The sequence below is a fragment of the Pseudoliparis swirei genome, chromosome 23 (genome assembly GCF_029220125.1).
Source record: "Pseudoliparis swirei isolate HS2019 ecotype Mariana Trench chromosome 23, NWPU_hadal_v1, whole genome shotgun sequence".
NCBI lineage: Eukaryota > Metazoa > Chordata > Actinopteri > Perciformes > Liparidae > Pseudoliparis > Pseudoliparis swirei.
Window position 1 is genome coordinate 12,400,353 of NC_079410.1, and position 27,003 is coordinate 12,427,355.

The 27,003-nt window shown below is 46.9% G+C and overlaps 1 protein-coding gene across 8 annotated transcripts in view; it reads right to left on the minus strand.

The window, feature by feature from the left end:
- The window catches only part of LOC130188186 (BAH and coiled-coil domain-containing protein 1), a 70,700-nt gene that overhangs the window by 28,591 nt on the left and 15,106 nt on the right, over nucleotides 1-27,003 (minus strand). For 7 of the 8 annotated variants that reach the window (XM_056406370.1, XM_056406374.1, XM_056406371.1 and 4 more), the window contains exon 3: nucleotides 1,845-2,027. In XM_056406370.1, coding sequence (XP_056262345.1) covers nucleotides 1,845-2,027 — 183 coding nt within the window. Of the gene's footprint in view, nucleotides 1-1,844; nucleotides 2,028-13,233; nucleotides 13,273-27,003 lie in introns of those variants that run through there. The other variant, XM_056406376.1, reaches the window with a different exon arrangement.

The following is a 27,003-nucleotide window of genomic DNA, read 5'->3' on the forward strand; positions in this document are numbered from 1 at the left end:
GTGGTTTGTAATTATCACGCTTTATTTTACTTCTCTTTATCTCCACCATAATAACCTTTCTAAAGTAATAAAGTAATATATATACAAATCTAAATTGTTTTTTAAGAGACTTGCCTCATTAAAAAATTAATCTAATTCAGCCTGCTCTCTTCTTAGACTGGGAAGGTATGTATCCAGACTAAGTTACTGGTTAACAATGGACTAATGAGATCATTGTCATCTTTTGCTCAATACGTGGTCGATGTTCGCTCTTTAATCTGTGTCAAATGTGTCAGAAGAAAAGCAGAAACCAAGACGCCCTGCCCTATGGCAGGTATATACATAGACACGAGGATCATACCGTAATCTTTGAATACACATTTGAGCTGCTATGCTTGGATTTGCATGCAAACAGCCACTTTAACAACACACCTCGCCAACACAAAAAAAAAATCCAGAGAATATCTTTAAGGTTACAAGTGACACACTAATGCGCCGACACACAAACACAAGTCAATGCCCGCTCTGCTGCTGGTGGGGTTCTGCTGACACCCGGAGAGAGGAGGCGAGAGTCTGGGTAATTGTGCTGCTCATTTTGATGACTTGCTTTTTATGCAAAACAGGAAAAAGACAATGTGCAATTATCTTGAGGAGGGAACAGCTGAATGTGGTTGATGAACAGTCTGGATTCAATCATGCTCTTAGTGTGTTATATGCAATTAAACTGCAATAGAGATAATGGCCTCCATTGCCAACTGAGTAATAATCCTAGTCATAATCACCTCCATTACTTTTATTAGGCTTGGCATTATCATCATCACTCTTATTAATATTATTCTACTTCTCCACAAGAAAAAAATGTTTGACAATGAAACGCTGAAACCATAAATGTGAAAGGAACACTGATGCTTACACAATGAGTTTTCAGAGAAAATGTCTGTGACTGAGTTGATGCTAAAGCTCATGTATCATCCACATGTATTTGTCCTGCCTCCATGGATACATCTGAAGAGGGGCGGGGATGCTGGCGTCCCCCGTGTACCAACAGCTGGGCTATTCTTAAATACAAGACCGCTGAAATACAACTTCAAAGACTGCGGTTCACGAGATGGCATGAAGCGGCCATCACGTCATGTAATGAGCAAAAGATTATGAACGTGTGAATCTAAAAGGGACAGAAGTGAAGTCACGGGAAAGCAGAGTTGCATGAATATGAGTCTGTGGCATTGGAGGTCTGACATGTATCTGTATCTGTTATTCCGAAAAATTGCCCAGCAGATGAATCCCTCGACTTTATCCTTGTCCGACTTCCTGGTTGTAAGTAATCGGAACCGTGAGGTGTTGAACTGAGTGTGTGTTTATATTGTCCCCGTCTGCATGTGTGTGTGTGTGTGTGTGTAGTCAGGGTTTTGTAATGCTGAGTGTTGGGTGGGAACTCCCCTATTAAGCTGTGATGGAGACACCAGCTGAAAGCTCTGCAATCACTGCGACTCTTCACTGGCCTGCGACCGCGCACGCTGCTTCAGAGTCGGCTGACATTCCTGCTGACGTGAATCGAATACCGCCAGATTCCTTGGCTGAACTTTCGACCCCGTGTCCTCACCCAGAAACCATGGCACTGTACTCCAACCCCAAACATGCTCGGCCCGGGACTATTTCGGTGCACAAATAAAAGGGTGGGAGCCTGGCTTTTGCTCGATGATTACAAGCTGTGCTTTGGTGGAAACCGAACACGGCCTAAGAATACACAAAAACAATACACCCGGCAAAGCTCTGTCCCGATTCTGCCGAGACATGAATACCGCCTCATGCAGTCAATGTGGTCAGATGAGGTGTGTGTGTGTGTGTGTGTGAGGTTGACGTACCTTCGTGTGAATGGGGAAACCAGATTTGCGAGGCGCTGGAGTGAGGTCCGCTCCGGAAGGAGGGCGATGAGGGCGAGGAGGGCGGCCGGGAAGGGTGAGACGGATGCGAGGCGGGGGAGCCCAGACTACTTGCCAGAAAGGTCCCCATGAAGGAGGCGGAGGAGTTGCCCATCAATCCACTGCCTGCATACACACACACACACACATGGGGACACCGTTATAATTAGAGGAGTGCATGTACAGTGTGACTGCGAGTGTGAATAAAGAAAACAAATCCGATGTGCATGTAAAAGGTATGGAGCCCACTGGCTGTCTCGCTGGAATCACAAAGCCAAGCAGATTCGATCGCTGCCCCGGGGGACGGGGTGAGAGTGTGAGACTCTCCTCCCCCTCGCTGACAGCAGAGTCCTCTCCCCTCGTCTCCTCTCCTCTCACACGGCCTCTCCCCACGGGCTGACAGAGGTCTCATCTCACAGCTGAGTACACACTTTCTCAGGCTCTCTCCCTCTCGCTCTCACACACTTTTGCTCCTGCTCCCCGGTGTCCCTTTCTCAATTTCCCTCCCTCCCTCCATTATCTTATACTCTCCATCTCTCCCTTTCATGCCCTCAATCTCTCTTATTGCTCTGCTTCATTTCACCTCCTCTCTGTCTCTCTGTCTTCTTTTCTCCCTGCATGACAATCCTGTACTTTCTTTTGTTTCCATGTTGGTGGTTTACTCCTTTGTCACAGTGGCCTTGTCCTCTCTTCCCTTTCCCTCCCTGTCCCATCACGATGAGCCGAAAGACATCACGTGCATGCCTCTATCCAACCCTCATTGTTTCTTATTTCCCTCCCTGTCCCCCTTTCTCTCTGACACATATCATTTCTTTGCTTTGTTCTTCACCATAATGATGGCACCAGCAGAGTAATCTGTCCCTGGCTGGCTGAACTGTGTGTTTAACAAGACTATGATGAGTAATTGACCATTCGTAGCAACGCCCGAGTGACTGGGGGCTGATTGTCTATTATGCATTGCTGGGCAAGCTGGAGAAAACACACTGATTAACCACTGCTTAAATTTCATTCCCATTACGCGCTCGCCAGTGCACTTTAGCGAGGGGCCGGGTTCCCCGCTCTTTGCACATCCATTTCCCCCAAGTCACGCTGCCGTGAAGTCTCATGCATATGTATGACGCCAGGATGAGGGCACACGTGCATATACTTGCACAAACTCACACGTTGGTGTGTCATGCTTTGTGCACACAGAAGGCTGTGAAAATATTGGGGTGAGCAACGTGGTAAAAAAATCATTGTCAGACCCTCACGACGAGCTGATCTCACAAGGAGCGCCGAGCGATTTGATTTAAGCATGAATCAGTCCAAACATGAATCGATCCTTTTCCGGGAGTGTGAGAACAATTGCGTGGAAGTCTTAATCAGCCAGGCTGTGAGGGAACACATCCTCTGGGCAGACAGCAGGGAGGAACCCATCAGGGTGCTGCCCGCTCCTGCACCGCATAGCCTATGGGCCAGAGCACGCGACCATGCAGAGGCACACACACACACACACACACACATAGAATAAGCATGGGCACGTATTATTGCACACAAACGAACACACCTCTATGTCACACTTTTCACCCCAGACAAGTGGAAATCCCCCTCAATCCCTAACCTCACACTAGTTCGAAAACCACCTTCAAACCTACTGTGTGTGTGTGTGTCTCTGTGTGTGTGTGTGTGTGTGTGTGTGTCGGTCTATTCCAGACTCACAGAAAAGCAGTCTCCTAAACAGTGTTTGACTAGCACATTTGACCGTGCAACAAAAAATAGCCTCAACATCTGCCCAGAGGAAAAAAGTGTTTTCCGTTCCTGGTTTGAGGATTAAATCATTTGTTTTATGGGTATTACAACAGGAAAACCTGCTTAAATCAGAAAGAAAGAAATGTACACTTTTATTGATCCCCTTGGGGGAATTCTTCTCTGCATTTGACCCATTCTTAGTTATTACGGAGCAGTGAAGCGTCCGGGGATCAAACCGGGTACCTTGTGGTTACAGGACGACCCACTGATCCCCATGAGCTACAGCCGACCCCTAAATCATGCTCATATTCAGGTTTACACATGTCTACATGCTTGAATGTTCAAAAAGGGCCCCGTCTGCTCCGATTGGCTTACGAGAAAAAATGGTGCACCTTTGCCCACGTAGTTCTCAAGTGTGCACTACATTCTCGTGAGCCTGCATGTGACATAGGAAAGCCAAATCTGAAAAGCTTGTTGAATCAAATGTTTTCTGATCTAGGACGCTCACAAAAGAAACCCGGCTGGGTTTTCCTATTTCACACTTTGTGTGTGGGTCGGCACTCCAGATACCCAGATGTGCACAGGAACCAAAGAAGTGAGAACTTCATGATACGTGTGCTTTATTTAACCTTTTGAGTCAAAGTCAGCAAGCAACAGAAGGAATATTAATTATAATCAGTGGTGTATAAAGTACCCAAAAGTCATACTTGAGTAAAAGTAAAGATACTTGACTGGAAAATTACTCAAGTAAAAGTAAAAGTCACCTATGAGAATACTACTTGAGTAAAAGTATTAAAGTATCTGATTTTTTTTTTACTTAAGTATTGAAAGTAAAAGTAAATGCTGTTAATAAAAAAAACAAAGGGTCAGAATTTAGAGAATTATGAAGTTTATTTGTTTGGGTGCTGTGGCCGCCATGAACAAGGAGTATGAGCTTGGATGAACTGAGCAATATATGAAGACTATGAAATTACTAAAATATAAAAACACAATTAACACAGAAAAAAGTAGAACCAAAAGTAACAACCAGAATCATCACTTTAAAGTGAAAAATGTATTGTTCATCTTCAAAAGAAGTTGATTTTCAAAATGGACAGATTTCAGTGTCTCTCTTCTGGGGCTGAAGACGAGTCCTGCGATGCTGAAGAGCCGTTCACCTGGTGCAGGTAGAGTGTGTCTAGCTTCACAGGCCCTGGTGCAGGTAGAGTGTGTCGAGCTTCACAGGCCCTGATGCAGGTAGAGTGTGTCTAGCTTCACAGACCCTGATGCAGGTAGAGTGTGTCGAGCTTCACAGGCCCTGATGATGCAGGTAGAGTGTGTCTAGCTTCACAGGCCCTGATGATGCAGGTAGAGTGTGTCTAGCTTCACAGGCCCTGATGCAGGTAGAGTGTGTCTAGCTTCACAGGCCCTGATGCAGGTAGAGTGTGTCTAGCTTCACAGGCCCTGATGCAGGTAGAGTGTGTCGAGCTTCACAGGCCCTGATGGTGCAGGTAGAGTGTGTCTAGCTTCACAGGCCCTGGTGCAGGTAGAGTGTGTCTAGCTTCACAGGCCCTGATGCAGGTAGAGTGTGTCTAGCTTCACAGACCCTGATGCAGGTAGAGTGTGAGCTTCACAGGCCCTGATGATGCAGGTAGAGTGTGTCTAGCTTCACAGGCCCTGATGATGCAGGTAGAGTGTGTCTAGCTTCACAGGCCCTGATGCAGGTAGAGTGTGTCTGGCTTCACAGGCCCTGATGCAGGTAGAGTGTGTCTAGCTTCACAGGCCTTGATGCAGGTAGAGTGTGTCTGGCTTCACAGGCCTGATGATGCAGGTAGAGTGTGTCTGGCTTCACAGGCCCTGATGCAGGTAGAGTGTGTCTGGCTTCACAGGCCCTGATGCAGGTAGAGTGTGTCTAGCTTCACAGGCCCTGATGCAGGTAGAGTGTGTCTAGCTTCACAGGCCCTGGTGCAGGTAGGTGTGTCTAGCTTCACAGGCCCTGGTGCAGGTAGAGTGTGTCTGGCTTCACAGGCCCTGATGATGCAGGTAGAGTGTGTCTAGCTTCACAGGCCCTGATGCAGGTAGAGTGTGTCTAGCTTCACAGGCCCTGATGCAGGTAGAGTGTGTCTAGCTTCACAGGCCCTGATGCAGGTAGAGTGTGTCTAGCTTCACAGACAGCAGCACACAGTTGGGAAGCATTTCAGCAAGTCAACGTGATCCACGCCCATCCAGCTGTTTGTTGCTGTCATGCGCTGAGATGACGGAACGAAGAAGAAGTCCTCTCATCAGATGAACTGGACCTGGTGGCATCACATAGCTGCAGGAGTGGCAGGGAGGTTCTTCCATGTGCTTATGCTTTGATGTATGAACCATTCCATTCACAAATAAAGTGAGTATTACAGACATGATAGAATTAATAACACTTCATAACATGTCATGACCCTTAACCCTAAAAACTTTTAAAGCGGCCAAATAGTTTGTTTTAATTTGAGTTTATACATTTAGTTTCATGCACTGTCACTGCATCCAGGCATCCAGAGTTGATTTGTGAATATGTACTTGTATCTCTGTAGTTAAACACACAACAGTCCAAATGGTCATTATCACGCTTTACTGACCGTTACGTATCTCCACCATAATATTTATAAAGTAATAAAGTAATGCTGTAATATATACATTATATTATAGCTAAGACGACCTCAAATTAACAAATTCAACTCACTTCTTTCCAGCTTCGCTCATTAACTCGCTAGAGATCCGTCTACTCCACTCGATGTTCGCTTCTCTTTAATTGTCTCATTTAGCTTAATTGTCAGAAGAAAAGCGAAACCAGACGCCTGGGTCTCCCCTATGCCAGGTACATAATAGACACGAGGATCACATTCGCATCATACACACTGCTAAGTCATCGCCCGCTTGCTGTTGGTGGGTTCGCTGACACCCGGAGAGGAGGCGAGAGTCTGGGTAATTGTGTTGCTCATTTTATTGACTTGCTTTTTATGCAAAACAGAAAAGACATGCAATTATCTTGAGGAGGAACAGCTGAATGTGGTTGAGATCTTAGGTTTATGATGACTAAACATTAATGCTCCATTGCCAACTGAGTAATAATCTTATCATAATCACATGCTTACACACTCAGTTTTCAGAGGTCTGTGATGAGTTGTTGAAGGCCATGTATCATCCGTATTTGTCCCGCCTCCATGGATATCTGAAGAGGCGATGCTGGCTGCCCCTCGCGGTACCAACAACAGCTGGCTTTAAATTACCGCTGAACATAACTTCCTGCACTTCAGGCGGCATGAAGCCATCCGTCAAACGCAAAAGAGGCACTTATGCGAATCTTAAATGAAGTCACGGGAAACGTTGATATGAGTCTGTGGTGGTCGTATCGGTATCCATTGCTGCTCCACATGAATCCTCGACTTTATCCTGTCCGACTTCCTGGTTGTGGCACTGGAACCAGGTGTTGAACTGAGTGTGTGTTTAGTAATATCCGTTCAGGCGTGTGTGTGTGTGTCTGTAGTCCTGTAATGCTGAGTGTTGCGGAACCCCTTGCCGTGATGACACCATTGAAAGTCGCAATCACTGCTTCACTGGCCCGCGACCGCTGCTTCAGAGTCGGCTGACATTCCTGCTGACGTGAAATTTCGCGCACAAAGCCAGCAGGAGCCTGCTTTGCTCGGCGATTACAAGCCAGCTGGTGGAAACCGGCACGGCCTAAGAATACACAAAACAATACACCGCAAAGCTCTGTCCCGATTCTGCCGAGATGTGTGTGAGGTTGACGACTTTTCAGGTGAATAAACGACGGGCGTAGGGCGCTGGAGTGAGGTCCGCCCGAAGGAGGGCGAAGGAGGGCGAGGAGGGCGCCGGAAGGGCGACGACGCGGTATGGGGAGTCGATCATTTGCCAGGAAAGGGTCCCCTGGCGAAGGAGGCGGAGGAGCGTTCATCAATCCACTGCCGCATACACACACACACATGGGGACACCGTTATAATTAGAGGAGTGTATGTACAGTGTGATCATGAAAAGGAATAGAAGAAAACAACCGAGTCTCGCTGAATCAGTTACAGATTCGATCGCTGCCCTGGACGGTGAGTGGGACTCTCCTCGCTGACAGCAGAGTCCCTCTCCCTGCCTCCTCTCCACACGCCTCCCACGGCTGACAGAGGTCTCATCTCAGCTGAGTACACACTTTCAGGCTTCCTCTCGCTTCCTACACACTTTTGGCTCCTGCTCCTCGGTGTCCCTTCAATTTCCTCCTCCTCCAATATTTTATACTCCATCTCCCTTTCATGCCTCAATCTCTTATTGTTCTGCTTCCATTTCACCTCTCTGTCTCTCTGTCTTTTCTCCCTGCAACACAATCCTGTACTTTCTTTTTGTTTCCATTGGTGGTTTACCCTTTGTCACAGTGGCCTTGTCCTCTCTTCCCTTTCCTCCCTCAACCCATCACGATGAGCCGAAGACATCACGCGCATGCCTCTATCCAACCTCATTGTTTTTATTTCTCCCTGTCCCCCTTATCATTTCTTTGCTTTGTTCTTCACTATAATGATGGCACCAGCAGAGCAATCTGTCCCTGGCTGGCTGAACTGTGTGTTTAACAAGACTATGATGAGTAATTGACCATTCGTAGCCTTGGTGACTGGGGCTGATTGTCTATTATGCATTGCTGGGCAAGCTGGAGAAAACACACTGATTAACCACTGCGCTTCATTCAGTGCACTGGCTCGCCAGTGCACTTTAGCGGGGGCGGGTTCCCCGCTCTTTGCACATCCATTTCCCCAAGTCACGCTGCCGTGAAGTCTCATGCTGACGCCAGGATGAGGGCAATACATATCACAAACTCACACGTTGGTGTGTCATGCTGTGCACACAGGCTGAAAATATTGGGGTGAAACAGCGTGGTAAAAAATCATTGTCAGACCCTCACGGCGGCTGATCTCACAAGGAGCGCAAGGAGGCGGCGATTTGATTTAAGCATGAATCAGTCCAAACATGAATCGATCCTTTTCTGTGAGAACAATTATGGAAGTCTTAATCAGCCAGGCTGTGAGGAACCACATCCTCTGGGCAGAAAGCAGGAGGAACCCATCAGGTGTTGCCCGCCTCCTGCACCGCATAGCCTGGCGGGCCAGAGCACGCGACCATGCAAGAGGCACACACACACACACACACACACACACATAGAATAAGCATGGGCACGACATGCAACACAAAACGAACACACCTCTAAGGCTACACTTTTCACCCCCAGACAAGTGGAAATCCTCAATCCTAGCTCAGCAGGAACCCATCATCAGGGTGCTGCCGCTCCTGCACCGCATAGCCTGGGCCAGAGCAGCGACCATCGGAGGGCGCACACACACACACACACACACACACACTAATAAGCGCATGGGCACGTATTGCACTAGCGAACACACACTCTATGTCACACTTTTCACCCAGACAGGTAATCCCCTCAATCCCTAACCTCACACTAGCTCGAAAACCACCTTCAAACCTACTGTGTGTGTGTGTGTGTGTGTGTGTCGGTCTATTCCAGACTCACAGAAAAGCAGTCTCCTCAACAGTGTTTGACTAGCACATTTGACCGTGCAACAAAAAATAGCCTCAACATCTGCCCAGAGGAAAAAAGTGTTTTCCGTTCCTGGTTTGAGGATTAAATCATTTGTTTTATGGGTATTACAACAGGAAAACCTGCTTAAATCAGAAAGAAAGAAATGTACACTTTTATTGATCCCCTTGGGAATTTCTCTGCATTTGACCCATTCTAGTTTATACAGGAGCAGTGAGCGTCCGGGATCAACTGACCATTGTGGTTACAGATGAACCCACCACTCCCCCCCATGAGCTGGCCCCCCAATCATGCATCATATTCATTCTTTACATGTCTACATGCTTGAATGTTCAAAAAGCGCCCGGTCTGCTGGTCTATTGGTTTACTAGAAAATGGTGCACCTTGCCCACGTAGTTCTCAAGTGTGCACTACATTCTCGTGAGCCTGCATGTGACATAGGAAAGCCAAATCTGAAAAGCTTGTTGAATCAAATGTTTTCTGATCTAGACGCCACAGGCTCAAAGAAACCCGGCTGGGTTTTCCTATTTCACACTTTGTGTGTGGGTCGGCACTCCAGATACCCAGATGTGCACAGGAACCAAAGAAGTGAGAACTTCATGATACGTGTGCTTTATTTAACCTTTTGAGTCAAAGTCAGCAAGCAACAGAAGGAATATTAATTATAATAGAAGGAATTATAAACAAAGTGTTTACTTTCAAGAAATTAGAGTGTTCACAGCAGGCCGGGTCGCCTGAACACCGCAGCTATGAATAATGGAATAGGACTCCGGTTCTATTGTTTTGGTTTATGAGCTATTTGCAGGATAAAACAAAAAAATGATGAGTAAGACTTTAAATATATATATCGGAGGCCGCCTTTTAGGAATGGGTGCCATAGCAACATCATACATGCCAGTGGGAGGTAGCCTGATGGCATACTATAGCACCAGTGCTTTGCTTCTTTTCCCTCTCCACTGCTACCTCCTATCACCCCTGAGTCTGACCCTGCCGAGCACTTCTGGCAGAGCTCGTGGAGTGCAGGGTGGGGTTTGGGGAGATTATTGCCAGCGTGCTCACTAGGCAAACATCCAGCCCCCCATCATCTCGTAAACCCAGGGCTCCTGTATGGCTCCGCCCTCGACATTGCACACTCCCCGGCCCTCTCTTTCTGCCCGTCGCCTTCAGGGTCCCCAGTTCTCCCCAGCGCCTCCGGCTCAGATAAATCAGCTTATCCTCCTGCATTATTAACAGCCTCGGCTCAGAGAGAGAGAGAAGGGGTGAGAGCGACAGAGAGAAACCGTGAAGCCCCTCTACACACACCGAGAGAGGAGAGAGCCTCTGCCAGAAAGACAAGGAGAGGAAAGGGACATTACATTGAAAGGGAATGTCTAAATGTGAGGCGAGGGGATCTTTGAAGTTTAAGCTGATGTTAAGGGAGAAAGGAATTGAAGGAAAACTTTAGCAGGGTCTTGGATCAACTCATACACAACCAGACCAGACCTCTAGGGGATCCAGTTTGGTCACAGGGTCTGTGCTGGGAAAATCTGAATTGTAGTAGTGCAGAATAATACTGCAGTATCCTCCTCCACTGTCACATTGGCACTTGCTGACTCTCCAGCTTGTCGCTCAGTGAGTGACCCCTCCCTCTGTGTTGTGTCTGCTGTTTGCCTCCTGCTGAGAAACAGTACACAAATGTCTCTCTTGCAGTTTCTCAAGCATCCTCATATGACTGTAAAATCCAACATTCATATCAACACTCAATATAAGTGATACGATGACCTGCCTAAACTCAGGTGAAGCCTCATGAATCAGAGGTGTCGGTGAGAGCACAGGTCATTAAAGTGGGCTGGTCTGCTGGTCTGTCGGGGCGGTTCCAGTTTAGGTACCAACCCAAGCAGTGCGGAACAAGGGAAGCAAAGGTCCGAGGCATGACAGCATCTGTCCCGGTCCGCACTGTAACTGTTTATTTAGCAGCTTATTAAATTATGACTTGGATCCAGGGAGCCTGGCTCCGCCACGCCAGCTCCTTGTAAAAGTTGTGCTTCCTCTGTATGCGTTTTGTTTTTAACTGTTCATTTATTCCTCCGGTGCTGAAGTGATGCCAGCAGTGCACTTGTATGGGCGCTCAAGAAAAACCGTGTTGTGTGCATTCTGATCAGGATGATCGTGATGGGGGAACCCCACGTCTCTCTGTGACACCTGGACATCCCTCCCCCGACACCCTCACCAGCACAGCTGCGTTCAAACGGGTTCAAATGTACAAACACAGAAACAAACACACAAATATACAAGAACCTCTGGAGGTGGAGGCGTCGAGTGCTACTCCACCCACACGCCGTCGTGGGTGGAGTAGGGCGAGGGAGTCCAGTTTGTGCGCAACAACCCAAACACATGCATGCACACCACAGCAATGTGGCAGAGGCCCTCGCGCATGGCACAGAGTGAGCAGCAGGCGGGGAGGCGGCGCAGCGAGCATGAAGGCCCGGTTGTCATGGGAACGAAAGAGAAACAGCGCTTGAGGCAGGGAGGGTAGCCAATACAGCAGCAGTGAGCAGATGCAGGTGGTCAGTGTGCTGCTTGGCAACAACGGCCTCTTCAACCTACCTGGAATACACACCAAACCTGTGCAGCTCATAACACACACACACACACACACACACAGCGAATTGAATCATTTTCAATTGTTGGGAGGTGCCAGAATCTTTGCCCCTACTTATTAATGTAACTCAAGTGTGGGTAGTTGTTTGGTGGCGAGGAGTTCTACAACAATAAGATGTAAAGGGATCCACGTGGGCCCAGCAGTGAGGGAACAGAGCTGGTCAGACAACAAGCAGCCATGGACAACACGTTGTTCTTTTGAACGCTGGGAATCAGATCAAATTTTCCTCCTGGAGAAATACACAGCGATACACTCCACTTGTGTGCTTGGGCACGCCAGATCACACACACACATACACACACACACACACACACACACTATAAGCACGGATCTGTGACTATTACCGATTGTCTACGAGAAGATAAAGTGCAATTATTTCACTGTACATCACATTTCCTCGCCTGCTCTTGAAAAGTGAGCCAGAGGAGTCTGCTGCGCTTCGTCTCATCTGCAGGCGGCGTCCTGAAGGGACGGATGGACGCGTCATCTAGAGAAGGACAGCAGACAGGCGACGACGGACCGGAGTGATGGGGACGAGAGAAGAGAAAATTGCAGGTCCGACTGCATCAACCTGTTCTCCACAGCTCAGTGATCAGCCAGCGCCAGACAGGGGAGGACAGAAGAGGAAGAAATGCCCGGAGATAGAAACACACACACACACACACACACACACAAACACACATCACAAACCAGCGGTCAGTGCCATGTGCAGCGCTTAACAATGCACCCTTAACAATCACCGCTCATATACTTTCCCTCTGTCATGCCCACTCCTGGGACTAAACACCCCGTTTCGTCTCGTCTCAAATAAATCAAATCAATACCAGCAAGAGTTGAGAAATGATGAAAAAAGAATACCGGAGAACTTTTCTTCTCCAAGAGCTTCTTAAAATCCAGCAGCTTGAAGTTGAAGTGGCTGTTGCTGGCACCACGTCCACTCTTACAATGAGATTTGGGATTTCTGACATGTTCTTGAGACCGAGGCGATGAAGAAATAAGACGTTTTCAAAGTGAACTCACCCAGCGAAAACATATCGAGCAGGATGCGTCTTTCTCGTCAGACTTTCCTAACGATGTCGTTCCATGTTCGGCCAAGGAATGCAGACGCCCGAGAAGAAGCCAGCCAGACTTTCCACACACACACACATTCACTCATTCATACACAACCACGGTTCTGAGCCTCTTGAATGTGGAGTGGACCGGGCAACTGTACACACCGGCAGCCCCAGACAGACTGCCCTCGCTACCCTGGAGGGCCGCGGACGAACCCAGCGACGACTTCCTCCCCGTAAAACACAGAAGGAATCTCAAATGGCTGCTGAAGAGGGGGGATTTCCTTCAAACGGTCACAGTCATCTTGAAAACATTAGCCCGACTGGTAGCCAAATACCTCCCTTACTTCAGAAACAACTGGAGCGGGAGTTGCTTTTGTTGTTGTCGTTGTTGTCCCCCCTGCTTCGCAAACTCCCTCCCCGCACTTGAGACACACTGGAGTGAGAGTGAGAGAGACGGAGTGCGCAGGCGGTCCAGTCCTGGAGCCGGGCCCAGTGCAGAGGTGTGTGTGTGTGGGGGGGGGGAAGTGCCGGCAGCGCACACGCCTCCGACACTCTCCACACTGCGTGCCTGCGGAGTGAGTTTAGTGGATGTGGTCGGCGCGGGGGTGGGAGCAGTGGAGAGTGAGCGGAAGAAGCAGTTGGACGAATGGATGGAGGCAGAGAGTACGACGGGGCAACATCCAGAGGAGGGGAAAGGGGCGAGAGTTGAGACGACAAGTGTAGATAAGGGCGTGAGGAGAACTGTGAGAGTGAAAAAGAGCACCAGAGAGTGTGTGGGAGTGTGTGTGTCGCCGAGCATATGCGCGCCTCCGTGTGTGCGATTGTGTGTGCGTGTGGTGGTCGTCTCGCCCGAAAGTTGACAGCCGGTGTTTGTAGAGTGGTCAGCGCCACTCGCTTTGCGAGTGAAGCGACGGCGGGGGAAAGAGGGAAGTATTTATTTTTTGGAGTGCCGTGCAAATAAAGTTGGCTCAGAGAAGGTCAGCCGAAGCATCCCGCACACTTCACCCAGCTGTTTATCCGAAACAAGTTGACATGGTCAGGATAAGAGATTCTAATCCTAAACAAATTAGTCCAACTGATTTGTCCTGGATTGGCCGTTATCCTGAACGCACCACTGGATCTACACAGGCCGGGATGCTGTGGAGGAAACAGATAGGGGGGAACGTCTCGGAGGCATATTTTGTTCTCAGAGGGACGGAGCGATGTCAAAGAACATGGACACATCCCACCCAGTGGCGGTTCGTCCATAGGGGGCGCTAAAGGCCCCCTTAAAATAAAAATGATGAAAAAAAAAAGAAGAAGAAAAAAAAAAAAATCTGTCAAAAAAATTGCTATGCCGTCATTTAAAAATAGTAAATACCCGTTGACGCTAAATGTGTGTGGTGACCCGTAAGCCCTATCAACAACCATAAGTTAATGTGAAAAAATATAATATATCGCCATTTATCACGAGAAGCCCCCCTCCCCTTTTTCGAGGTACTAACGCAGTGTGTGGCATTGATACATTTACAACATTTCAGTCGTTTTTTCTTGGATCGCTTGATGAAACTGGAAACCAAATCCTTAAAGCAACACGCTGCTGCGACAGATGTTTATTGCGATGTATCAGATCCCCAGATTCTAGAGCCCATAGAGCAGTTTCCGGCGGAGGTGGTTTTGAAAGGGTTCACAACTGCGTTTTGCGCCTTTTGTGATGTTCTTGTTTTTTGTATTTTTTGATTTTAGTTATTTGCATGTATATTATATGAATAATAAATAATAAATTAAATAAAATGAAATAATTTCATACCAAATAATTTATTCACTACCATTGATCAAATACTAATACACACATATTTTAATTATTATGATAATATACTGTACAAGGCCCTTTTTAGGCATAGGGGAAATTACTGTTAGGGAAAACTGCTTTAAGGCTATTTTTAACTAAACATGTTATATATTTGTGTTAATGTAGATATTACATACTATTTGGCAATGATAATGTAATGTTGTTTTATAAAGCAGTGTATATGTTGAGCATTTGGGCAATTTTTTTTTTTCTGATATTTTTGGTATTTTTTTAACCTGGTTTTGGCACACCTGGGCCTTTTTCAAACAACGTAGGCAATTTTGAGTACAATGGTTTATATTGAGGAGGTGAGTTGAGTGAATTGGATGTTTTATTATTTTTTTATATTCTTTGTTTAAATTAACGTATACAATGGCCGTCGTACGAGTGTGTCAGGATCCTGGTGTTCTATGCGTTTGGTATTCAACTCATTGGCGGTCGTTTGGTAAGTTTTAAGCTTTTGGCACTTTGGCATTTCATTTTAGTTGTGGGTGTTTTTTGTATATTTCCTGTTGTAAATGCAGTTTTGCGTGTCTAGAAGTGGAAGTGCAGTTCTCAGAGCTTGTGTTGTGTTGTGTTGTTTTGGTGTGTGTTTCTTTGTTTCTTTGTTTTGTTTTAGAATTTTGCTCGTCTGTTATTTAATGACTCATTACTTTATTTTGTTATTTATTGTGTTAGGGATTTCCCTGTTTTGTGTGTGTGTTTTTATTCTCTGTTTTGATGAGAATTATTTATTATTAGATTTAATGTGGTCCTGTCTTCCATGGACAATGGTTTTATTTTGAAAGGGAAGTGGGTGAACAGAGACGTGTGTGTTCTGTTGTAAGTGAATAAGTAACCTTCTGCTGTCTCTTCAATATGAGCCAAAATCCACATCTCCAAACTCTTTCTGTCATGCCCCTCACTAAAACTCTTTCTGTACAGACCCTTTTCAACTTTTTTGAAACTCTTTTTAAAAACAAACCTCTAAAACTTATTCCTCCAACCCTTCCTCATGCCCTTGAGTTATCTCATGTTCAAGTTACAGCTGTTGAGTTGTGTTTAAGCAGTGGTGTTGATAAGCGTTGTATTTTAATAATTTTTGATTCATTTTCTTCTGCTACTCTAAACCTCTGTTTCTTCTCATTCTGCGCTTGCTATTTCCAAACAAAAAATTTCACCAGCCGCCACTGATCCCACCGATATGTTTCCCTCCATCGATTATCCTTCTCATCCTCCTTTACCTTTGTACAGGCAGAGACATGTGTGCCACCTCCTCAAGTGTAATGCCACCTCACTTCAACTGCAATTAAATCATTTATATAGGCTCCCTTTCCAGAGAGGGTATTCAATGCATAAAAAGGCGTTCCACCACTAATCCCATCCCTCCTGTGCCAACAGTCGCGTGGAGGAAGGCAGGGGGGGGGGGGGGGGGTAGCTGACGGGAAGATAGCAATGTCTAGAAGAGTTCCTGATGAAGAAGTGTTTTATGGGCAGGGTAAATAAAGAGCTGGACACACGGCACCGGTGCAGCTATTTGCAGAGCAGACCAGGAAGTGTGTTGTTTAAGAGCTCTGAAGTAAGAGCTGGCGTGGGGGGGGGGGGGGGGGGGGGGCGGCTACAGGGTTCGAAAGAGCCGCGGGTGAAGAGGTTAAGGGTAAAGCTCAGGGCAGGACATGCGGGGAAGTCTCTGACAGACTAGAAAGAAACTGGACCACCAAGAGTACCTGGACCTGAGTGTTTGGACAAACACTGAAGGTACAGGCTCTGTTGGGCTTGGGCTCGTCACTCGGACCTGTGTTTAGGTGGGTTCGCTGCGATCCGTGTGAAAGTGCAGACGTGTGCTGAGTCACCGGCCTCCTCTGTGCAGAGAGCAAGCAGACATTCCAGGCCGGGACACAGGAGGCGGGAGGACGGATTCGGAACAGCAGCCGGACCTCGGCCAGGACAAATGAGTTCAAGGCCCATTACCTTCTTTTTACACCCACACGTGCATACTCACGTTCCCTACTTCCATAACACCGATTTAAAAGCCATTACGAGCTATATCACATCACTAAATTGCCAAACCCTGCTTTCAATTTCTCCTCCGAGAACTTCAAAGTTGATGGCTGTGGCAGCTGTCTCTCATTTGGCCTCGGCTGCTGGTGATTGGCAATTAGTCAGCAGCCGAGGCCGCCCTCATAAAAGGGCTCAGTTGAGAGTGGACAGGCAGAAGTGAGCAGAGGCGCAGGTTTGCGGTCTGCTGTGCGTTGTGTGTACGAATAAAGATGTTACCCAATGGAACCTCGGTGCTATCTGCTAATCCTTGGAGCTTTTGGGGGAAACCCACGGGTGACGGCCAGAGTCCCGTCACAATGGCGTAACAAGAGGTGCATATTACACCGGGCCGAGAGTCTTTTCTCTCCAAGCACCACGTCGTTATTTCTATCAGCATTTTGCTTTATTAAACCCCGCCCCACCCCACGCTGCCTAATAAAGGAATTGTGTTTTTTGTGTCTTGGTTCCAATGAAATGCAAATGCTTCTTATGGAATGGTCACTAACGGCCTGGCATTTCGCTGAGCACTCGCAGGGCCAGAAGCATTTTGTTCTTTGTGTAGCGGGGAGCTACACACTCCTCAAGGAGAACCATTTGTTATCTGTCCAAACTTTGGTGAGTGTGCTTGTTAACTGACCCATTGTTACACGAGGGTGTTTCAGGGCCGTTTGCTGCGTTCAGGCTCTTTATTCTTGAGGCATGAAATTGTGATTACCATAGTGGGGCTCATCCATCCCGGGCTCTCTTCCACACACGCATGCTAAACATCCACATTTGTAGTTTGCCTTCTTTCTTTTACATCTTGTCTCTGTCACTGTGATACATACACATATTACACAAACGTTACACACACACACACACACACGGATACAAAAAGAGCCGCCCACAGCTGCGTCAGGCCCTCTCTAACAATCCAATCTGTTTTCTTTCCCATGATGTTTCCCATTGGCACAGGGAGGAGAAAATCTGATTTACTCCCCCACAGGGCTCATGCAGTTGCACTGATATGGAAAATGATTTCAGTGCTGCTTGAGCCCATAAACATTATTTTGGTCTCCCCTGTTAATGACACATTTCTTCCCAGCGTTGTGGATCTCACAGAGGAAGAGATGAGTGTAACGGGGGGTTGAGTAAGAAGGAAAGAGAAGGAAGGGGGGAGGAATCCTCCAGGGCCTTACATACAACAGGGGAGTCCTTCACCCCTCAAACTGCATCCTGACATCCACGCCTTTCTCACACTCGTCACACACAGACAGACACACACACACACACACACACAGCTAATCAACCATGCTGGAACTTAAATAGGTGCAGCCTTTAAACAAAGCCCCAAAAAGAAAAATCAAAGTATATGATATCCATGCTGGAAAACAAGCAGAGGGATTTCTCACATCTCTCTCTCCCTCTCTCTATCTCTCTCTATAGCTGTCAGACTTATTCCAAGCACACCGAATTTGGCTCCAGGGCTCAAAGCAGCCCCTTAACAATTGTGTCGGACAGCCCACATTTCTTTTATTGGTGGTAGCAGCCAATATAGCAACCAAACCCCCTCCTCCTGAACACAGGGATACAATTTGTCCTTTTAGTGTTAAATTACAAACACTCTCCGCCCGAGGCATATTGTCAACGAGAGGAGCGCGCTGTAGCCTCGAGTCCTCAACAGTATGATGGCGTTAAAAGGAGACTTCAACAGGCCAATAACGAGACATTAAACCTCCCATTCGGCATCCATTAATACCCATCTGCGGGGCCAAATAAGAGGGGGCGGAAACAGGAAACGGCCATGTTCGGTCGGACTAGACACTGTCCTCAGCGTTTTAATAATCTCTCACAGTTCTCTCAATCTCCACATGCAAGAATTACGTGTTCATGGTTTTCCAACGGAAACCTCACGTGGAACGGCCAGGATCTGGTTATTTTACAGCTGATGACTGATCTGTCTAAATCCATTGGTTTTATGTTCTGGCCAACAGAATGGATGGGTGACGAATGGCGGGCGGCTTGCATGCCATGTTCCAGCCGACGCAGCCAAAGCTCAGCCAGCCAGGTCACGGACACACAGTCATGCCTGGTAGTGGGGGAAAAAACCAGATTAAAACCAGTGCTCGGCACTATTCTCTCTGATTAGTCCCCCGTTAACTTTTGAACTTAATTGGTGAATTGAGATGTGGTTAGACTGGGCAGGTTCCTCCTCCCTCAGGGTGACCAGTGTTTCAGCCTGGCACAGGAGGTGGCTCTATATCTCTCTCTCACCCTCTTTCTCTTTTTCATTTCTAGCATCCCACCGCTCCAATGACGAGGAGTAATGATGCCGCACAGGAGGCAGTAAAACAGTGTTTTGCGACTGCGTTTTAGCAGAGTGTGTACCCATGCTCTGCACACACGCTCGTGCCACATCAAAGCAGCTCTTTGACTACCCAGTCCTGGGTGGTCTAAACCTCTATTTTCTCTACCAGCAGCGCTAGATAGCTTCAGAAAAGTGGAGTGTGGATGTGGGTGGATGTTACCTCACTACAGGAGAGTATGTTCTGTCTAACTCAGAAGTCAGTTTGCTTTGGAGGAGACATGAACAGCATGAGGATGGAGAATAAAAGGGCGGTGCAGTACATACACCGATAAACACACACAACCCCGTCGGCGTCACGTTGCTGGAGTCTCCCCATCTCCCCTGGTTGATGTCTAAGGACACCCACAACACCACATACATCTGCAGGCAGCTGGACTCATTGGGGCAGATTTTGCCTGCCGTCATCCCTTTTTCACTTCCATCCCCTCTTCTCCCTCCTGCTCCTTTGAGCCCCATCACTCATTCCCCTTTCCGGTTTTCCTTTCCCGTCCTAACACCCTCTCCATCATGCCTCCATCACTCCCTCTCCTTCCCCCATGCTGCTCCGCTCCATATTTCTGTCCTCTCTCATCGCCCCGCTCTCTTCAGTTGCCGTCATCCGCACGGTTCAAAATGGAAACACTTTCTCTTCATTTTCAAGGTTAAAAAAACAAACAAAAACGCTTTCCCTCCCACTCCCTCGTCCCACTTGCGCTCGGTTCTCTCTGCTCTTGTTTGTCCATCAGTTTTCCTGAGGCCTGGGAGGGCAATGAACGTCTTGTTTTATGGGGAGTCAGAGGTTCACCCCTCCCTCCGTCAGAACCGCCCATAAATCAGCATCCCGGCATTCAACTGGCAACCAGGGCTCGTCGGAATGTCCTACTCTCTCTCTTGTCCTCCCATCCTCTCTTCCTCCCTCTTGCATATGTGGCCCGGCGCCTCCTTTAGGTCACCAGCAGCAGTGCTGGACCCGAGGGCCCTTGTTACAGAGACTGCTTTGCGGCGGTCCTCTGAGTTCTCTTAGATTGGCCTGTAATATGATAAAGTCCTGCAGTGATGTGTGTGAGAGAAACAGAAGGCAGCTCCCTGCTCTGGCTTCTCTCCGACTGATGCAGCCTGTCAGGGACGCGGAGACAGAACAGTGCCGATAACGGAGCGCAGACCGGCCGCTCCAGCCAGCCAGCCGGCCCAAGGTCTTTCTGCAGCCCTGAATATCATTTGCTGCTGATTCACAAGCAGAACAAAGGATGAATGTGTAATTCTTGTAGCGTTAGCCAAGACAAATGCAAGCATTTGTGTTCTGATAACCTACAGACAAGAGGAGGGACGGCATCTGGGTAGCCAAGGCCAAACACGACACAGTAGTACCGTGTTCAGTACACGCTGTGTAATACGCCTGCATCTCCTTGGTTTCTGAGCCAGAAGGACGATACTCCAGTTGGATCGAACAGATAACCACCCTCTGTCCCTGTAGCAGCCGACACTGTCAAGCATGTGCAAGGTCATCCATATCACACACGACATTATCTTATGAAATACATCAGACAAACTGGGTTTTAAAGATGATTTATGTCTCCCGACTGCTGATGCTGGTCGCCTGGGGAATGCTAGGCCTTCTCAACATCTGCAGCAACACACTTGAGTAGAGACGAGTACAATTAGGAGCATTTCCTGCAATCTGTGCAGAGGGGAGAAGGTAATTGTCACTCGAACATGAGCAGATGACGTGTAACATAAGAGCAGGGCAGCCATGAAAGGCCTCTCCTCTCTCCTCTCCCTCCTCCAGCCGGTCAGCTTGGTGTCGTCTTTAACAGCGAGGAGCAGGGGAGGCACAACCCAAGGTCAAACCGGGGAAACGGAAGGGAGGGATATCATCTTGATCAACTGCTCACGGCTTGTCTGTCTGGTTGGTTGGCTGCAGCGCTACCATAGCTGTCATCCATCTCCTTTGTGGTGATCACATCGAGTCTGCTGGACAGGTGGGCGGGCCGGGCGGTCACCCGTCATCGTCCCCCCACTCTGTATGTGTCTGCAGGTCGTATTCACAAACGGCACGGAGGCGGAGGGAGGCCTTGGGGGGCTACAGGAGGCTCGCGGCGCCTGATCGAAGTGAACAGATGCGCTGCAGCTGCTCGCTTAGTTTGACGTAGCACATCCTCAAACGCACACTACACACACCCACTCAAAAGGCATACACAAAAATGCCCCTATTTGTTAGCGGGATATAAATGAAAATCATATATTCTCTTCCTGCTCAATAGAACTACTGGCAGTGCGTTGGTCTCAAATAAAATCCCTCCATCCCAGAGTAACCATTAAACCCACTTTGATCAGTGTGCCTAAGAGAGCACATGTTGGCTTTTCTTATTTTTCTTTAATATACACTTTGTTCTGCTGGCCATAAAACATGTCAGCACATACGTAGCGGGCCAGAAAGCCGCAAGCGATCCTGACCGGGGAAATGATTTGAGGGAAATGTGGAATGAAGACGGCGAGTCACGGTGAAAGGGAAGAAGCAGCGGGGAGCGGTAGCGCAGAGAAACCTCAGCTGGGTGTCCTCGTATCCACGGGAGAGCAACAGCTTCCAGCAGGTTATCACGGCGCCAGGGTGAGCCAAGCTCAGACGAGACCTCGCAAGGGCCATAACGGAGAGGAAGGGGGAGGCGGTGGAAGACGGGGAAGGAGAATAAAGAAGAGTTATTAGGGTGATGTGAGGCAATGAGGGGAAGAGGGCCCTCTGAAATGTTTTGACACAGAAAAATAGCAAATGTGACACAGGTACTTAAACAACGGTTTGAAAAGCAAACCAGCACAATCTTTTTTTCTCTTCCTCACGCCCCTTTCTTTCTTTCTGCTCAACTTAACACACACACACACACACACACACACACCAGGGCTCCAGACTAACTTTTTTTACTGGGAGCACAGTGGCCCCTAACTTAAAATTTTAGGGGCGCAAGCAGAAAATTTAGGGGCGCACACTATAAATCGACTTGCAAAGTTTTCCCATTTTTACTGTATTACTGATAAATAATTTGACAATATACAATCTTATGCCTGTTTGCCTTCATGAACTGCAAAACATTCACAACAGAGAACTCTTCAGAAGTTACTGTATTGAGTTTAAACATATTTTAAGAGAAAACATACCTTGAGCATGTGCATGTTGCACTTCGATGTGGCCAATCAAAACATTTATTGGTTTCTAGAGATGCACCGATCAGGTTTTTGGTGCCGATCACCGATCACTGAAATCAGTATCTGCCGATCACCGATAATACCGATCACCGAAATCAGTATCTTCCGATCCGATAATACCGATCACGGTGTTGATTGAAGCATTCTATTTATTGTGTAGCATTATTGCTATGAGGACTATGAGGAAATACATATATAAAGCAACTCAAACATTAAATAAATTACCGATTTCTTTAAACATTTAGGACTTTTACTTTGAAAAATTTCCTAATTGAAACATTACAATTGTTTGATTGCTATTGTAGGGGATTTCAGATATGTATGGAACACATCTGCATTATTCATTTCCTGGAACTTTTGGGGAAATCTATATACAGGACTTTTCTTAACATACAATAGACTGACTAATTTTTATGAACTCTTCCTTGGTCCAGTAAAAATGTTTTAATGTTAGCATAATTTAAGCTAAATCTCAGAAACGATCTATAAAGATACAAAATCAGTTCATTGTTTACTTTTATATGTTCGTGTATGATTTGTCGACATCTTATTTTGAAAAACGGATGTTGTTTCACGTGGTTCTTTCCGCTAACTTTGCAAAACCGGATGTTGTCACTTAAATCCTTCCGCTAACTTTATCAAAACCCTCGCGCGCTCCTGATCGAATGCGTTTACCGTGAGCATCAGTCTCTAGAGGCAGACATGTGAGTGTCGGCTGAGTCGACCCAGTGATTCAACTCGGGGGACGGGGACGCTGCTCGGTGGTGAGGATCCCCTCGTGTATGGAGGACTTAAAATGACTTAAGTATAAATAAATAAATGCATGAATAAATACAAGAATAAATAAATACTTAAATAAATGTATAAATAAATAAATAAATACAGCAATAAATAAATAAATGCTTAAATAAATGTATAAATAAATAAATAAATACAAGAATAAATGTATAAATACAGAAATAAATACAGAAATTAATAAATATAAGTTATAACTCAACAGGACATCATTAAATAAATGTATTTCTACATTTCTGTATTTCTTCATTTATTTATATCTCTATTTATGTGTCCACACGTATTTCTTCATTTATTTATGTGTGACATTTACGTGTCCGTATATTCAAATGAGCTGGGCGGTCCGAACCTCATTGTTGAACAGGATTGGTCAAGTCGGAGAGTAAGACAGAAGCAATCGATCCCTAGCACTTGGACCTGTAGACGAACAGTGTTTATTATGCATTCTTGTCTGTACATTCTAAATACTACTGTTATTGAGTCACGGAATGTAATTTAAGGATGTTTTCAGCCGAGAAGTTAGTAGTTTAAGCATCAAATATGTGGTCGGTTTATCGAGATTCAGCCTAATAAGGATATGCGACGGAGATTTGAGGTCCTGCTCGCGGGACCTCTGAGCTCCGGGCTGTGTGGCCGCCGAGAGAAGCCTGATCTCGGCAGGACTTTTTGAAATGCTCCGCTGGCTCTGACGTCTCCGTAGCGGCTAAACATGAGATATAATTAGGTTTTGGAGGATCTAAAGAGCACAAAGAGTTTATTATTTATTAAAAGATAACGTTACGTCAATTTGACTGAGGGTTAAGATTCATAACTTCATATTGTAGCGACCCTGGGTCAGGAAGCTACGAGACGTTGTATAGTTATTACCGTTTATTCGTAGCCTACGCCAAACAGTGAACACCGCAACACATTCTACTCCACTGTAAAGTATTTTACAGTGAATAATTGGAGTAAATTCATGAGCAAGAACAGTTGATGTGGTGACGTCACAAGACCAGAAAGACCGTCCTGCGTCCTCGAGTCTGGACTCCCAAGACCAGACTCCCAAGACCAGACTCACAAGACCAGACTCCAAGAAAACACGAGTCTGTACTCAGTGCACTTGGAATTGATAAAGGGCTGAAGTCAAAAAGCTGTCTAGGCTAACTTCTGCTAATGGTTAGCTGAGCGAGCCAACTTCAGCTTCATGTGCCAGGCAGAAGTAGTAGAGCACAACACACCAGGTGCATCACACTCCTGTGACCAATCATGCTTTAGACAGAGGTTCGGACCGCCCCAGCTCATTTGAATATACGGACACGTAAATGTCACACATAAATAAATGAAGAAATACGTGTGGACACGTAAATAGATAAATAAATAAATGAAGAAATACAGAAATGTAGAGATATATTTATTTAATGATGTCCTGTTGATTTATAACTGATATTTATTAATTCCTATATTTATTTATTTATTTATACATTTATTTAAGCATTTATTTATTTATTTATACATTTATTTAAGCATTTATTTATGTATTCCTATATTTATTCATGCATTCATTTATTTATACTTAAGTCATTTTGAGTCCTCCATACTGTGGACCTCTCACTCTGCAGCCCTCCGTTGCGATGCGCCTCTTTTCACACATTAGCCTATAACCGTGGTCACCCCCCCCCCCCCCCCGCTCTCACACACAGGCCAGCCTTCTTCTTCGGTTTTCGTCTCCTTTCTTCTTCTGGAGTTAATGTCGGTTAGCAAACCAGTCATTCAGGCATTACCGCTAACTATAGTGGGCTGAAGTGTAGAACAAGTTTGTCAGCAACAAAAATATTTAATAATAAAAATAAAAAAATCTGCTAATTTACTGGTCGCGCATGCGCGAGTTGATGAAAGATTTACTCGCACTGTGTCTAATTGTAGGCGCAAAATGCGACCATTTGGTCGCAGTCTGGAGCCCTGCACACACACGAGCGATAGCTGCAGCCGCAACTTCCACAAAGTGCTGGACGAGCTGGCCCCGTGGCGGTCAGGCCTGCAGGCCTTCATTCTTCGCCGGGTTGAGCAGCGCGGGCAGAGTCCGGGTCCTTCACCCAGATTACTGAGATCCTAAAAAAACCATTATTGTCATGAGCTCACATGAGCACCAGGCGGTCTGGTAGCACGAGCCGCCCATGCTGGGACCGCAACCCGATTACACTTCTGCCGTACAGGCCCGCTTTATCAGATATGCATTGTTTTGCATCAGCACCAGCCTTCACTTGTAGTGCCATGCGACACATTCCCTCACAGCCCGTGTGTGTGTGTGTGTGTGTGTGTGTGTGTGGTTTCTATCTCTTTACTGTATTTGTTCTGGCAAGGCGTTCTATTGTGGGGCTTGGCTTTGCGCTCCTCAGATAAGAGAGCAGTTATGTCAACACTGGGTGCTGTGAAGGAGCCGCCTGGTCCTGTTGACATAATACAACGCTGCTTATTTACTCTGACCACAGAGTTCAGCCATCATCTAGCCTCTAATGCACGAATGACCAGGAGCATTCTGGGGTGGAGCCACCCTCATAGCTTGGTCCAGTCCCGGCTCTCTCACCTTGTCAGGTGAGAAGAAAGATGAAGGGGGTGGGGAATAACTTGTTGTTTAAGAAGAAAAGAAACCCTGAGTTTAAAGCAGACTGCCAGCAGATTCAGAAACGGGGTCGACGAATGCTTCTCACGAGACACACGAGCCCTCGCAGACGCAGGCAGCATGAGTCTGCATATTGAGCTGAGCAGCCCGATCAGTAAAGAGCCAGCGGAGCGAGCCGTGCATAATTATGGAAGGGGGAGGGGGTTAATTGACTTCTTTGAGAAAGATCCTGATTTCTATCAGCCCGTACCATAATCATGTGAGCCAGGGCTCTCATTAAGCCCCCTCCCTCATGTACCTCCCTCTCTCTCTCTCCTCTCTCCTCCCCTGCTTTCAAAAAAGGGTGAACCCCCTCAGTGGGCCAGGAAAGGGTGAGGCAGATTTATAGCTATAGCAACGGAGTGAGTAAGGTGCACACTGGACCATAAACACACGGTGAGTGCACATTCACGCACACGCAGCCGGGCTCCAGACTGCAGTTGACCTGCTGACCGGGACCTCAGTGTGCTAATGTACTGGCTAGCAGGGATTAGCAGCAACATGAAATGTTCTCCACATACACACACACAAACATTCAGACACAATGTTTTCACCAGCCGCGACGACGACACTTGTATTGTTTTCCCCTCGGGAGCCAGTGTGTGAGTCATCGAGGCAATAAGTGGTCCTGGAGACGCCTGCTTAGCAGGACCATCGCAGGAGCGCATCGGAGCCCTTCGCCAGTTGTTTACGTCCGTGGACAGATTGTGTCATCACCGCTGTCGCGTCCTAACCGTGCGAGATGCTGTCACCTAATCTTGCGACATACCTGAAGATTGGGTAAGGCTCTGACTGTCTCCCCCCCCTCCCCTAGTTATTTTCCTGTTTCCTACAATATTGTTCAAACCACAGTAGGCTACAAGGGGAAGAGCAAGAGCGTTGAATTATTTACAGGGAGAAAGTATACACTGCCTAATGACCAGCATCCTTAGCGCAAACAAAATACATTAATTAAGGTGGCATGTCAACAACACCTGTGAATATTGACTAAAACACATCCACTGTAGCGCTCCTTTTCTCTTCTCCTTCCTCCACGTTCTCTGGAAGCAGCGGAAGTTTGGGGGAAAAGCTGATTTCCACCGAGAAAGGGATAGAGAAAGAGAGAAAAGAGAGAGAGAGAGAAAAAAATGACGTGGAGAGAAGAGATGAAAAGTGACAAATAGGAGATTTCCTTCACAAGCTCATAAATCAGTGGACGTGGGCAGCGGCAGTATGAGTCCTCAAACAGTCAAGTTTCTCCCTTTCTCAGCCAGCGCTAACCACCCCTCTCCATAGCCATGCACGCAGACACACACCTACAGAAA